This window comes from Carassius gibelio, chromosome B6 (assembly GCF_023724105.1).
Source record: "Carassius gibelio isolate Cgi1373 ecotype wild population from Czech Republic chromosome B6, carGib1.2-hapl.c, whole genome shotgun sequence".
Taxonomy (NCBI): Eukaryota; Metazoa; Chordata; class Actinopteri; order Cypriniformes; family Cyprinidae; genus Carassius; species Carassius gibelio.
Window position 1 is genome coordinate 3,469,212 of NC_068401.1, and position 15,792 is coordinate 3,485,003.

Here is a 15,792-nt window from a genome sequence, read left to right on the forward strand (position 1 = left end):
TGCCAATTCCATTCCTGCGTAAGAGCGCCGCTGTTCTCGCTCGCGCGCGCGCGCGGGGTTTCCCAAAGCAGACTGCAGGGTTACCGCGCCCATCTCCGTCTGATGGCCGGATGAGAGGTGAACTGAACTGGAGAGAAGTGCTCCTTCAAGGAAGGCAACGGGAAGTGGCCACCGACGGATTTATTCGTTGACCAAAATCTGCAATCGGACATTAATGACTGCAGTTTTTCATCGCAGTTGAGATCCCCTCTCAAACAGGCTCATTTCCCGCCCGCTGGAGCGAGTTTTGTCGCTGTGGCAGTTGGACTCGGTACTTCTCCCGCTGCTAGTTAGCGAGCTAGCTCGTCTTGTTCGTTGATGCGTGGATTTGACAGCCACACCATCGTTTTTTTTCGGTCAATGCCATATAAACAAAACCCATTTACGACTGAGAACAGGTATGGAACACTAAATACCTATTTAAAGTGTGTGGAACTGGTTGTTTCGTTTAAAACAAACGAATTTGTTTGATAAAATGCTGGTCACCATAGAGAATGAAGGGGGGTGGGGTGAGGCGCAGGTAACGTTAGCGGCTAGCCGACCGATTTACATACACAATACCAGGCAAATATACCAGAAACGAAATGTCATTTCGAACAGTTATTTGAGTTTATTGCAATTTTTAGTTAATTTAATCGCTTCTTTCTTTAATGGAGTCCGCCGACTTCACTGAAGGCCGTTTTGCGCGAGTCCGTTTGCTAAAAAACGGCGTTAACGTTACCTCAGAAATCAAACACTTTGTGAGAAATCGGTTGTGTGGTTGTGGTTAGGGCTGTTTTAGAAGCATTAAAGGTCAATTTTGGGAAGGGTGGTAGGGATTTTGGTTGAGAAGCTGGTCTGTAAGCTAACTGGCTAATTACAGGAGCTTCTGCTGGCAAAATATTTGGCTTTTCAACCCAGCTAGGCCTTCCTCTGTGTTACAGAATCGATGATTTTTGCTCCCCAAATACTGGATAAGACATTGCCTGTACTGGATGTGAATATTGATCGATTTGCAGTCGGTATATAAAGATTAGCCATTTATTTGTTCACCTGATTGTGTATTACAATATGCACCATCTGGCTTAATATTACAAGGTATTCTTGCGTGCGCGTGTTTTATTTATATGTAACGAAACGTACGTGCAAATGGATTTATTACACATGACCAAATGGCTTAACCTGAATCCCAGAGTGCATTTAAGCGACTTAGCATGTAAGTGTTTGTCTTTATTGCATTAAGCGTGCATTGCTGCTTTTAACTAGTCTTTAAAACAACCTAATTGGATTTCCTTAACTATTTAACGTAGGAGTCTCTATTTAAAAGGCCTTGCTGGTCAGGTACATAGGTGCACTGCCTCCCTACCCGACATCTCACTGATGCTCCACTACGATCCTCCCTTAACTGCTTTTGCTGCTGATGATAAAGACATGTTAAATGTGGTTTCTCCTGCGAAACCAACCGGCCAACATTTATCACAGTAATGCAGCAGAAAGCGCTGTAGCTCTTCAGATAACGTTACGCGAAATTAATGGAGCCTGATGGCTTTTATTATCGCTGCTGGAATATTTTAAGAACGGGCGAGCAGCTCAGTATTGAGGTCACTATTAAGGGATTGGTCGGGGGAATATAGGCTATGGGATAAATATGTTGCGCCCCCCTCCTTTTTTCCCCTACCGATCGAGTTTGCCTTTCTCTTCGCTGGCATTTAGATAAAGGAACACCGTTCATGAATAAATAAACGGAATCAATGAATTCTTCAATGTGGGGCCCAAGAACAAGATGGCGTTCGTAGCCTCTCTCCGGCTTCCCTCTTCGCACTCATATCAGCATGCCGTTCATTTAACCCACTGTAAAGGCGAGGAAATGCACCTTTCCGCTGTTAACACGGCGATTTATTTTTAAAAAGAGCTTTGGTAAGCATTTCGATGCAAATGTTAATGCATTTTTGGAATGAAACGCTTATTACGTGTCTAGTGCACTTAAGCTGCACGTCCATCATTTAACGCCAAAATCAGTTGTGAAATAATCGCGTATCGAATAGTATTTGGTGTACGTCGTGACGTAATCGTTAACCCATCAAACACATTTTTGATTTCTACTTGTGCTATTCGGTGCTCTGCACTTCTGTCGGTGTTTTATCTGTAGAGGTTTGTGTATTAACGTGCACATAACGCTCACAATGCCATGTCGTGTTTAGGTAATGCGAATGTAAATGCTTTATTAATTCAAAAGAAAAGCAAAGTGTGTGCTGCAAGGCAAATATTGATTTTATAGTTGTGAAAGCCAGGCAAACATCCTGCTTTTTGTCCATCAGAGTTAGTTCCCTTGAGTTCATTTGTTATTTATTATATTCAATGTTGTTCAATTTTTAATTGAACTTTATTTGCTAACGCATTATTTGTAATCCATATGCATTTATATGTTGGAAATCATTCTGAATGGCTCACTTATGATATGCAATACACACATTGATTTGCTTTGGAAGCTAAAAGCATCAGTTTGATTCCCATTGGATGCCTTAGAAGCTAAGTGGGGGGCTATGATGGCTAAATTGATTTCTGTTCAGATATCAGAGTTTCTGAATATCCTTTTTTATTTTCAGGTTGACACCCTTTTGTCATTCAGATATCGAGATTGTTCATGTAAAATCAGTGTGTCTTTCTCCTAAATTTGTGACCTTTTCCAGAAAGGCGGTTCCTGTGGCATGGATCCGAAGCAACTTCATTTTTTTCTTTTATGCAAGAAATATACATAGAAGTCAATATGACAAATAGCAAAAGTTCAGTATTTTGTTGAATGCATAGTGCAAGGCCTTAAAACAGTCCCACAAATTCTTCGACTGCAAGCCCAGCTCCGGACAGCTGTTTTTTCCATGAGTGACGCTGAGGGGGATTACAGATTTACTGTACGAGGATTTGAGCTTTTAGGATTACAGGCTTGGATAGTGATAGTGCTGGTTACTGTCTTTCCTGTGATCCAGCTTTAGCGATATGCATTTTATTTTTCTTCTGTTAATGCCTAATAAGCCGCATCATCCTCCAGCAGTTGGAATAATTTATGTTGATGGAATAAAGTTCTGTTTGGAGATCAGCGACGGCATGCGTTATCAAACATTTTTAGTGTGTTTGGATCATTTACAAAGGGTTTTGTGAAATAAATGTTTTCTAAAAGGATCTAAGAAAGATTTGCCCTAAAGTGACCTGTGAATACGCAATCTGTGGCACCTTAAGGCCATTTCTTACAGCCCCCTGTTTGTCCTGCAATCAGCTGACTCTGATCAAGTGTTTGTTGAGAGGGTGAGATTGAGCTCTGCTAGCACATATGTTGATGCCTTACTGCATTCAACCATTCGACTTTGCTTTGTGCTATCTTATACTCTGGTCTTTGACACAGAAAAGTCAGTATTTGTGCATTTTATTTCAGCAGACAATAAAGGGTGAACCCCGCTCATGATGTGGCTTTGTGACACTGAACTACATCATGTTTGTGTATATCGATGAAAATATCATTTGTTATATCTTACTTTTTAAATGATCAGCATGATCCTGATTATTCTGATACTGTACACCTGTAATATCCTGGCTTAATTTTTCCATTCCTTGTTTTTGATGGAATAATAGTTATAAATGGTTAATACATGGTTCTCAGCTGTTTATTATGTTTTTATTTTATTTATGCTGTTTTCTAAGAAAAGTCTTTTTCTGCTTTTGTTATAATATCAGGGACTTTTTTTCAGTTTAAGCTTTTTTGTTTTTTATGCTGTGTTATAAAAGCATAGACCGTTACATTTATTGGCACACAATTTTTTTTTCCTGGGATAGTTTGGATTGATATTAAAGCATTGAGTAGTTGTGCTGTACTAAAGGTGAGATGAGGGACTTACCTTTTGTAAGTAATTTTGATCAGCAAGATTAGAGGACTTAGGCGTATTGTCTTGATGCAGGCCCATTTAAGAGGTCAGCCAATCGGGAAGAAGCAAGTGTATAGGAAAGAATAAGACGTTCACCAAGAGAAACATTTTCTGGCTGTCAAACACAAGGAGCCTTGTGCAAGCCACATAAGGTAAGAAATTCAGGGTATAACCTGAAACTTTTAAAGCTCTCGGCCACAAGACAGTGATTCTGGTGTCTCAGGAAATTCTTGGCAAGTTAGCAGGAAGTTACTTGCAAGTGCTTGTCATAATCAACATACTTTTAAGTATTTTGTTTCTGTAAGCGAATTGAATTTTAAGTATGTTTTCTTATCAGTTGCCTGCCTTTATCAGTTTTTGAGTTATGTTTGTTATCCGTGTAACTTCCCAAATGTTTTTTTAACCGTTTGATCACCCAGGAAGCTTTACATGGTATGCTTAATTTTTTAATAGGGTGACATTCAAGAAACCTGTATAGAAATGTTTTAGAGATTATTCTTTTGATAGCACATATGCCTTGCTCATTCACTCAGACGCCTTTCACTTTTCAAACATGAAACCATTGATTTCACAATTAGGACATGGCATAATGCACCAGAGGGCAGTGGCAATTACAGGAAACGGATCCAACCAAATTTTTAGTGCTCCACTTCGATTGCCCGACCACAGACATCTGGGAGTAACAAGCACATGTGTGGCTTCGCTGATTTGTACTGCTAATATCACTCAAAAGTACTGATCGTTGTCTGACGCTCCTCAGCTGACCCATGCAGTGTAATTGTCATGATTTCTTCATCCTTTCTTTAATCATTCCTTCCCTGGTCTGGATGTTCTTCTAAACCGTCTTTACTCAAGCTTGAACCTGCATTCATCTTGCTCAAATTGGGATGACTAAGACCAGGCTAATGGGAAAGATGACAGCTGCTTGAGAATCGAGATTTTGTGCAGCTCCAAATTGCTCTATATTTAAATTAAAAGTCATTTTTCAGGACTCTTTTCTAAAGTAGGTCATACGATGTTGGCCTAGAATGGTCCATTCACTTTTTTTTAGAACCTGAGACAGTATTTGATGTGCAAAATGGTATTTATTGAAATGCATGAGATGTTCAGTCCAGGGATGCAATGAAACCATTTTTTCCTGATCCAATACAGTGCCGTTTATTTTTTCTTTTAAATCAAAGTAAAATTTCTGTACTTCTGTGTGTTGACCTGATAGTCACACTTTTGTCTGTTAAACACTGCTATATATAGACAACTAATTTAGCAGCAAAAGTTATTCTATAAAAATCATGAGTAGACAATTTTATAAAATCTAAATGCGTAGTGAAATAAAATTTAGTGGGGAACAAATAAAAGTGAACAATTGTAGGACTAAATCTGGTAAAGTGTTACACATTGCTCTTTGTATTGTTGTAAAATACATTAATAAAAACAAGTAAATGTATTTATTTATAATTTATAAAATTAAAAGCCATTTCTTTTAAATGTATAGCAGAGTAATGAAGGCAGTAAAATATGATAGGAGTCATGTCTATAATATGTTACTGCCTCCAAGACTATGCTATACATGAGATTATTAATAGCCTTATAGGACAGAAACGCTATAAATAATCTTCCATTGCACAAAAGTATTCTAATACGAAAAGCTCCAATACAGAGTGGCACAAAGCGCTTATGCGTATCCTGTGCGCAGAATGATGCGCTTGAAGCAATGCAGTCACAATGCACTGCACTCTGCATAGAGGAAAGAAAGAAATATGGATGCATAGTATGTGAAGTCTGTGCAATAGTTTATTGAGCCTTTTAACAGTTTTAAATCTCAGTTATTGAGCGCTCTTCATGAGTTTTTCATTGTTTTGACTGTAGTAACCGAACGCAGCACGCAGTTTGAAAGCTGAATGGAGGATGATAGACACAGCTGAGAGAAGAGTTCACATGAATTTCGAATATAACGACCTAAATATATATCTGTACCTCACATTAAACTATGGAATGGTATATTAAACTTGGACTTTGACTTTATGGTGCTTTATAGTGTTTTTGTGCTTTCGTAGGGCTTAACAGTGACACAGAATGGTATACGCACAATATCAGATTTGGATAGGTTCGTCTGACTGATACTCGATCCGGCATAAAATGCTGGTATCAGAGCCGATACCAATTCTGAGTATCTGATCGATGCATCCTTTTGTTCAGTTTCCTGCTAAAGAGCAAAGGTTAATGTTTATGCATTTAAAAAAATCACTATTTTTTTGTATGCACCAGCACCTTAAAGTCGTAATAGTAGTAGTAGTTTATTTAATTCAATTTTTTTTTATTTTAGTAATATGCTATCAGAAATGGTACGTACTTAAATTAGTCAACCATAAATGCAACTTGGCCTTGGTTACTCATCTAAATATTCCTCAGTATATCGTTGGAAGACCACAAATGTGCCACAGTTGCTTTAACTTGAAACCTTTGTCTGGCATTACATCTCCTGCAGCTTGCAGATCCTTTCCTTGCTCTTCACGTACCTCTAAAATTTAATCCCATCATTAGCTGCCTTTCTCCAGCGTTAGATGCATACACTGTTGGCCCATTAAAACAGCTGCCTTCATCAGCCGTTCGTCTGAGCGCAGGAAGGATTTGGGTCAGCAGGATAGGTGCTGCTCTTCCTATCAGTCTCCCCGGTGTGTCTTAACTGGATTTGCCTGAAGGAGCTGAATCAAGCGTGTCCCAGGATTATGTCAATGACACTGTGGAGAGAGAGGTGTGAAAACACTGCTGTGGGCTGGGAACACTAATAGGATGAGAGCTGGCCTAGAAGGACTCGAATCTCTAAATCGAGATTAAAACGGACAGGCTTTAAGTGTTTCAGAGTGCATCGGGTTATTTTTATAAAGGAATCGCTGTTTAGAATCAGCATTTCATCCTGGAAACCAGACAAAGAATAGTTGACCAGTATGGACATTTCAGCATATTAACATTTAATTCTAGCTATTATAGTTGATTGCCATTAGTCTTTGGGATGAAATGAAAATGACCTCATTTACTCTCCTAATTCACATGCCCGATTGTTTGCTTGCTTGATTGTTCCTTTAAATTAAATAACTTGCTCCGCCTTTGAAACGACTTTGCTTTTCAGCTGATGTCATCAAGCTCTTAATTTTTTTTCAGTCCCTCCCTCCAACCACATGACCCCATTCTCGGATGTAGCGCCCAGTTTTCATCATCCAATCAATTCCCAATGGATAAAATCGAGTTCTGCCCTAAATTCTCATTGAATATCTTGTTTCACTTGTACTTTGGCACATTATGGGGAAAAATGCCATTTTATGTTGTCTTTTAAATGTTTTTCTCATGCCAGACTTTAGGGTAAGGTATTTTTTTTTTCCTTTGCCGAATTATTGACATCATAAAAGGACAGAATCACAGCTCGTTTCTTGCTGTTGTTCTCTTTGTACTTCTGTATTTTTCATTAAGGAGCAACAACTCATTTCACCACAAGAGGAAATGGTTCTTTGGTTGCTTTCAGTAGCTAATGTGGTGGGGTGGGATCTTGAATTTATAAGATCGTGTGTTGATAAATATACATCTACTAGCGATCCATTAACAAATGTTATGTGTCATGGTAAATGCAGACTGAGTGCAATATTAGTGTGAACAATATGGGCGTTTCTATATCTTAAAACCAGTTTAATTGTTTTCAAACGGGAACTTCAGACTAAAGGCCAGATATTCCTCCCATTAATATCTTTTGAAGGGATAACCTTTTCTCTCTCTTGTTCTCTGCTGTAGATCAGAACGTGTCCTGGCAGTAGGAGTGAGGCAGAGCTTTAGAAGAGGAAAATGAGTGAACTGGACCAGTTACGCCAGGAGGCCGAGCAGCTGAAGAACCAGATCAGAGTGAGGATCTCTCTGTTCTCATACACAACTGCATTTATTAATCCCTAATCCATACCTGGAACACAAGACATGCAATTTGCAACATTTACTCAAAATGTATATGGTATAATGCTATTGAAACTTAAAGTTGCTAAAATCGAATGAATGGCGATTTGACAATGAATATTGTTCTCCAAAATTGCAAAATATGAATTGGCCTGGTTTATAATAATTTTATTACTTTTTTTAAAAATAGAAAAAAATATCTACTGATTATTCAGTGTCAAATTAAATGGACCGTTCTCCCAAAAAGGTAAAATTGCCATTTAATGACCTACAAGTTGTTCCAAAACCTGTGTCTGACTTTCTTCTGCTGAAAACAAAAGATATATTCAATTTTTTATTTAACCAACAGTTGTTGGTCTCCATTGACTTCCGCAGTAATTTTTCTTACACTATGGGAGTCAGTGGGGACCAGCAACTGTTTGGTTACCCACATTCTTCAAAGTATCTACTTTTGTGTATAGCAGAAGAAAGAAACCCATACATGTGTGAAACAACTTTTCAAGACTCCAGGTTGGAAGAGGTCTGTGTAACCTCCAGTTGCTGTTGTGGTAAATGGCAACCACCAGGAAAAAAATAACTGTCACATTCATGATTAGAGAATTTGACATTTCTGCTATATTTAAAATAGCGAAGCATATTTCCAGTCTAGCTGTAAAGTATGTGCATGTTTGTTTTTGTTTTTACAGCCTGATTACTTGGTAGTCTCTTTTACTCAAAAGTATTTGGATAACCAAAAGACATTTAAATACAGAGGGTGGTTATTTACATAGTTCTAAACTATGCAGGATAAACATTTACTGTAACTCTACTGTTCTCATTTTTCACTGAGTTCCAGAAAGTATTTACACCCGATACTTCCTCCATGAAGCCAGTTTACATTTGAGATATTTTACCAATCCTAAACTATTGTGTTATAAAATTACCAAATTTGTCTCTAATTTTTAACCTTTTAGATTAACATTAACAGGTCAATAACTCTACCAATTTGATTAATCCATTTAGTAAGGTATTTTTTAAAAGAAGGAATTGTATATCACTGTTAAAACATGTCTTATGTTACTATATGGTTATTTTACACTAAACATTAACCCTAAATATTTTAAATATTACATAATCATGAAACAATGCCCTGTTCTACAGTATCGAAACTTGTTTTCTCCATTTCTTATCTTTCTAGGATGCAAGGAAAGCTTGTGCAGATGCCACACTATCACAGGTAAGAAAATGTTTGATTCTAATGTTCTGTTAAAATGTGTTAATTTAAGCAAACATAATTTAAATAAACAGATTAATCTCTTTACCGCTGCCATGTGTGTGGATAATTCCACAGTTTTTTAATTCTCACACTCATTTTCAGATCACAGCCAACATCGACCCTGTTGGCCGAATCCAGATGCGCACAAGAAGAACACTGCGAGGACATTTGGCTAAAATCTACGCCATGCACTGGGGCACCGATTCCAGGTACAGAACCGCTCCGTCACCTCATTTGCATGATGGCATGACCTTATTTTTAAGCCCTTTGAAAACATCCTTGTACATCATGGTGAGCTACACCGCGGGGTTTCCCGTTCACAGTGGAGGTGGATGGGTTCATGGCTCGAGTGGTGGCCACTGCATGCTATCCCTATTGCATTGAATCATGTTCTTTTATTGTGTTTGAGTAGGTGGTGAGCGATGGTTGTAAGTAGGTGTTATGACTAAGCATGTTGTTACTATTCTAGCTACAGCCAAGAAAAATCCATAACGGTACCATTTTTGTGCCGAATGGTGCTGGGAATAGTTTCGGCTTGTTCTGGGAGACAATCCTCCTGATTGTTGTTGTTCAGGCTGTGATTTTACATCCATGTACCCTCTTAGGGATGCATCACTCAATTGTGCTCTTCTGCTTTCTGTGCAGGCTGCTTGTCAGTGCCTCCCAGGATGGAAAACTCATTATTTGGGACAGTTATACCACAAATAAGGTATTATATTTGTACTTGAGAATTTGAATGTCGTATAGAACATTTAAGTATCACAACATTTTGTTTTGGTAAGAGTTTTGAGAAGTTGCACCTGTTTTCTAGGGTGGATACTTGCAGCCATACTGATTTTTTTTTATTTTTATGGAATTGTTCTAAATAGGCAGCTGTTGTAGTCATTTCAGAGGATTTACAATGCTAATGACTGTTAAACGTGTCATCCATTGTTATCAACCAAATAAAAAAAATTCATGTGAAAATAAATATATATACTTTATATATATACTTTATATATATCTTTGTGTATGTATACCTTGTGCCATTGTTGCAGAATTGAAACCTAAAATGCTCAAATCACTTCAGTAAAAGTGACCCATCTTTTGCATAGGCAAACACTGTTAACACTGTTTTTCTGTTATGTCCTTATAAATATTACAGTTTTGCCCTAAAACGAAGTAATATAGACCCTCTGATGATCAGCTATTTGAAATGGTTTCTGCTACAGATTTGTAATACTTCCTGTTTTCTTCCATATGTCTTTCCTGAGCATTTGTGTGTTGTTTCAGGTCCACGCCATTCCTCTGCGCTCCTCCTGGGTGATGACCTGTGCCTATGCTCCTTCAGGGAATTACGTTGCTTGTGGAGGCTTAGACAACATCTGCTCCATCTACAGCCTCAAGACTCGCGAGGGGAACGTGCGCGTCAGCCGTGAGCTGGCCGGACACACAGGTACAGGACGTGTCCTCCTGAGACACACACACACACACACACACTCAGACCCTTGTGTATATTCACAAGAGCCAAGATCAGTGTTTAGCAAAGCTGTAATTAAAGCATGAAACTGCACTGCATCTGATGGACTTTAATGACAGCGTCAGCAATTAAATAATGCACTCTCATTCTGTTCAGTTGCTTTATGGGTGAAGAAATGTTCAGGTCATATTTCCCCTAAATCAAGAGAAAAATGGGAAAATATGTTTTGGATAAATTAGGACAATTTTTTCCTCACTTTGTGATATGTTTTCATGACATAAGCACCTTTCCCCTTTAAACTATCATTAGTGTAATACGGCAATATAAATCATCCTCCTCACAATGACTTATTGTTCTTTCAAATATTATTTAAAGTATTGTACATTTCTTAAGATTGAGAAGAATCATGTGTTAAGTTTTCTCCCGTCTACAGGATACCTCTCTTGCTGCCGCTTCCTTGATGACAACCAGATTGTGACAAGTTCTGGCGACACCACCTGGTGAGTGTGAGGAACTGTATCCCAGCAAACCAAAGCTTGGAGATCTCAGATATACTAAAGCTTACATCTGCAGTTAGGACCAGATTTTGTGCCAAAAGGAATATTTTTATATTTTCATTTTTCTTTCAAATCAGGAATCAGATTATACATATAAAAGAGAATTTAAATGGCATGCGCTTTATTCACGTTATGTTTGCATTCTCTTATAAAAAAAAAAAGACCATTCTATAAAATCAACACTCAGGAAGTAAAATCATTTGAACCACTGCTACAACATTATAGTGAGGACAAAAATAATTTCTTCACTTTTTCTTCACATTTTTAACCCAATTTATGGTGTTAATTGCTTCCTTGTGCACAAGAAAAATAATCAAAGACAAATTCAATTTATGGGAAAAATTTATATCATAAACTACAAACTAACATTAGGGCCCATTAAGGTTATAGACTGAATCTTCAATTTATTTTGTTTCATTAAGTTAATTTTGATATTTATGAATACATTATTAAATACAAATAATAAGATTGTAAAAATATGTAATAAGATATAGGCGATAATAAACCAATTTAGTATACAACCTATAATATTTATAATAAGATATTTAATTATTTTCATGTATTTTTCTTGTAAATGTAGACATGATCAGATTTTGCAGCTCTGAGAAATGTTGCAGCTCATTTTGAAGGACTGTGATCTTTCCCGCAGTGCTCTCTGGGACATAGAGACCGGTCAGCAGACGACCACATTCGCAGGTCACACCGGTGATGTGATGAGTCTGTCTCTGGCTCCGGACACCAGGCTGTTTGTGTCAGGAGCCTGCGATGCTTCCGCTAAACTCTGGGATGTCCGTGAGGGCATGTGCAGACAGACTTTCACTGGCCACGAGTCGGACATCAACGCCATCTGTGTGAGTGTCCCTGCCTCATTCTGATTAGCAACAGTACAGATTAAAACTTAAATCTGTGTTCTTAAGAATAGGCGCTGTATTGCATGTAATTTCCTGAAGAATTGAAGCTAAAAGGAGCTTATATTCCCCCCACAGTTCTTCCCCAACGGAAATGCGTTTGCGACTGGCTCTGATGATGCCACCTGCAGGCTCTTTGACCTGCGCGCTGACCAGGAGCTCATGGTCTACTCTCACGACAACATCATCTGTGGCATAACCTCTGTGGCCTTCTCGAAGAGCGGCCGCCTGTTGCTCGCCGGCTATGATGACTTCAACTGCAACGTGTGGGACACCCTCAAGGCTGACCGTGCTGGTGAGATACACGCACATGCAGATGGCTGAAAAACTGCAAACATATGCTAGTAATAGTTACTATCAGTGTTCTGGTGACTGCCCCAAAAGCAAGCAAACAAACTGTACTACACACACACATACACAGAGTGGTGTTGTTTTATATATGGTCAATGCTTGCTTCCTAACGTGCTACATTGGTTTGTCTCTTTTGCATATGGCAACATGCACATTTCAAGCGAACTGTATTCCAGCTCATTTGAAAATTTAAAACATTACCTTTTAAGACTTTAATATGTGGATTGTTTATCAACTGACCATTTGTACTGTGCATATATATTTCTATTTCCAGTAACAAATTTTTGTTTTAAAGTTGTGAATAAAAGACTATAGCTTGCTGACAAATGGACTTTTTTCAGGTGTGCTGGCTGGCCACGACAACAGAGTTAGCTGTCTGGGTGTAACTGATGACGGTATGGCAGTGGCTACAGGGTCCTGGGACAGCTTCCTCAAGATCTGGAACTGAACGCTGAAGGTGCTTTCAATACATCGTGTCCGATACAGTAAGAGTCAGCCTCTTCCAGCACAACCTAATGTCAAACAAGAGATACTTTGTGTGTTTTACATGCTTTTATAATGTGTCCTTGTATCACCTTCGGCTATTGTTGGCTACACGTTAGTGAAGATCAGAGGGCCGATATGTAAAATGGCCACTTTTTATATGTTTATACTTTCTTTTTTTTATATATTTCTATCTATATCAATCTCTCGCTCGCTCTGTCTCTCTCTGTGTCTCTCTCTCTCTCTCTCTATCTATATATATATATATATGTGTGTGTGTGTGTGTGTGTGTGTGTGAAGAGTTTGGTTCCAAAACGCAATAAATCAATGATTAATTTGAGCAAAAATGTGTTTTCTTTTCCAAGAAAAAGTGTCAAGATGAAAGCCACTATATTTCGGTTTCAAACTTTCACATACCATTTAAAAATGTAAATCCAGGTTCTGATTTTCAAATATTTATTATAAAATTGTTTTATTATTTTCCAAAATGCTATAAATCTATTGAATCAATATGAAAGTTATTTTTCATATTGAAACAGTTGAAAATACACAACATAGTAAGTTGATCCACATATGACACCCTCTAAACTTGGTCAATACTAATCTCATATACAGGCACTGGACTAAAAATACGTTCATCAGTCATCAATCCCAACATGAATTCAATGGACCATCTGGTTAATGCTATAATTTAATTACAGCATTTAAATAAAATTTCATCATTAACAAGAACAACAATATCACATTAGACCACAGAAATTCCAAAATGTAATTTCCCTTACATTCAACTTCTAAAAGTGTATTTATCTTTGCCATGTTACATTCATTTAGTTGACTAGTGTTATATGCTGTATTAACAAACATAAATGGAATTAATAAAAACATTGACAAGCTACACTATCCCGTTCTCGACTGCGATTCATGTAATGATCGCGATATTTCATAGCTTGTTGGTGCTCTATGACTTAATGTAATAAGAGCCACTCCATCTGAAAGCACGTAATGGAGATTTACCAATACTATTAATAACAGAATTGATTTTACTGACGAGATGCACATGACAATCAAGTGACTTATTGTGCAGCCCTTGTTTGTTGATCACAAAGAACAAAGTAGATGAGGAAAACTAGGATGCCAGGTGTATTCAAAGCGCCGCCATTACTGTCTATAGTGCGTGGAATGGTGCGCTGTGATTGGTTGTTACTGTTTACATTGTGTGGAATGGTGCAATGTGATTGGTTGAGCGGATATATCGTATTCTGCAAAAAAAGGGAGACTGGCATCTGTCAGGGTTTGGATAAAAAGGGATAAAACATGACCTAATAACTCTGTGAATATGGCGTTTTGCGTGAAATAAATTTACTTTTTAATACAGACCAGATACAATACTGATTTTGGATTTACTGTACTCAAAAAAAGAAAAAATGGCGTATCATGTTTTGAAACCAAACTCTTCTCTCTCTCTCACACACTATATATATATATATATATATATATATATATATATATATATATATATATATATATATATATATATATATACACATTATAAAATGTTATGATTAAATGTGATGTATAAATATATTTTGTAATTTAATTACATTTTAATTATTTTTTTTTCCATCAATCAATCATAATATTTTAGTTTCATGTTTACTTGCAGGTTTACTAATTCATTCAGGAATTGTTGAATAAATTGTACAAATCATTTCAAAGAAAAATTTAATTAAACATAACATTTTAAAGATTTTGAAGTAGAAAGACATTTTTTTGGTGTAGTTTCTCAGAATTCAATTTACAAATAAGAGTATTTCTTGTAGTATAATTGAAACGTTACGTTTTAACTTGTGTATTTATAACGCAGGATTATATAGAGTTGTCTGATCTAAATGAGTCATTCTATGAATATCTGCTTTATCATTTTGGTCTTTTTTTTTTTTTATCTGTCCGCAGATATCATTTGAGCTCCAAAGTTGACTGGAAGACCATTCCAACTTTAGAATGTTAAATTTCACAGCATCGTCAACAACAAAACACCTTATAAAACTGACTGACACCACCATGAAAAGAAATAAAACTTCTGAGGGAAAACAATGCCTTTCCTACACAAAGAAGAGCACAATTTGTTTTATCACCCAACTTAAAAAAAAAAACTAAAAAAAAAAAAAAAGAGAGAGAAAAGAAGATTTCCTGTGGTATCAAATGAATAACTTGCATTCCTTCTCGGACCATTCTGTCACCCTGTAAGAGAAAACACAAAACACTATCATCCTACGCTTATGTACCATGTGTCTAGAAAGCAAATGTTGGCGTGTAATTGTACAAATTATTTAACTTTTTTTTTTCTTTTTCTTCTTTAGTTCCTTTTATCTGATAGTTCCATTTTCTAGATCTTTTTCCCGCCTGTTTTTTTTTTTCTGTTTAGATATGTTTCTGATTAGTAAAATATTTTAATCCTGTTATAAAACCATGTGAAAACAAGAAGAGTCATGTAAAATGCTGAAACTAGACCAGGAAGGAAGAGCAGCTTTTTTGACGATGCCAATCATGTGTTTTGTTTTGTTATTTTTGTGAGCACTAGAGGTTGTGTATTTTTCATGAACATTACTTGAGCTAGAGGTAAAGTTCAAGCGCCCTCTTGTGAAAGCTTAATTTTCATATTTTTGGGCATCCCCAGACAGCGCTCACCTCTGATTGTTAACATCGCTAGGCTGTTGCCGATCACTGGCTAATAAGAACAGCCTTAGCTTTCTAAAAAAAAAAAAAAAAAAAAAAATGTAATCCTGATCTGTGCATTAGTTACCTTTCAGTGTGAATCCTGATCCCTTGTCATTAAAGAAAAAAAAAGAAAATGCCATAAAAATGCCATATCTCTTTGAAATACTTTGCCATTTCTGAGTCCGAGGTCCTTGCT

General features: G+C 37.1%; 1 protein-coding gene across 3 annotated transcripts; it reads left to right on the forward strand.

Moving 5' to 3' along the window:
- Window positions 1–15,616, forward strand: LOC127959371 (guanine nucleotide-binding protein G(I)/G(S)/G(T) subunit beta-1). 3 transcript variants are annotated; one of them, XM_052558508.1, is made up of 11 exons: window positions 1–437; window positions 7,713–7,820; window positions 9,043–9,081; window positions 9,223–9,329; window positions 9,766–9,829; window positions 10,393–10,555; window positions 11,013–11,079; window positions 11,786–11,987; window positions 12,123–12,339; window positions 12,737–12,880; window positions 14,832–15,616. In XM_052558508.1, the coding sequence occupies exons 2-10, from the start codon at window positions 7,764–7,766 to the stop codon at window positions 12,841–12,843; spliced, it is 1,023 nt and encodes a 340-aa protein (XP_052414468.1). In that variant the 5' UTR covers window positions 1–437; window positions 7,713–7,763; the 3' UTR covers window positions 12,844–12,880; window positions 14,832–15,616. The 3 variants fall into 3 exon arrangements, with proteins under 3 accessions (XP_052414468.1, XP_052414470.1, XP_052414469.1); XM_052558510.1 differs by having other exon boundaries at window positions 70–437; window positions 12,737–12,852; XM_052558509.1 differs by lacking the exon at window positions 1–437 and adding an exon at window positions 4,048–4,084.
- Window positions 15,617–15,792: the final 176 nt, after the last annotated feature.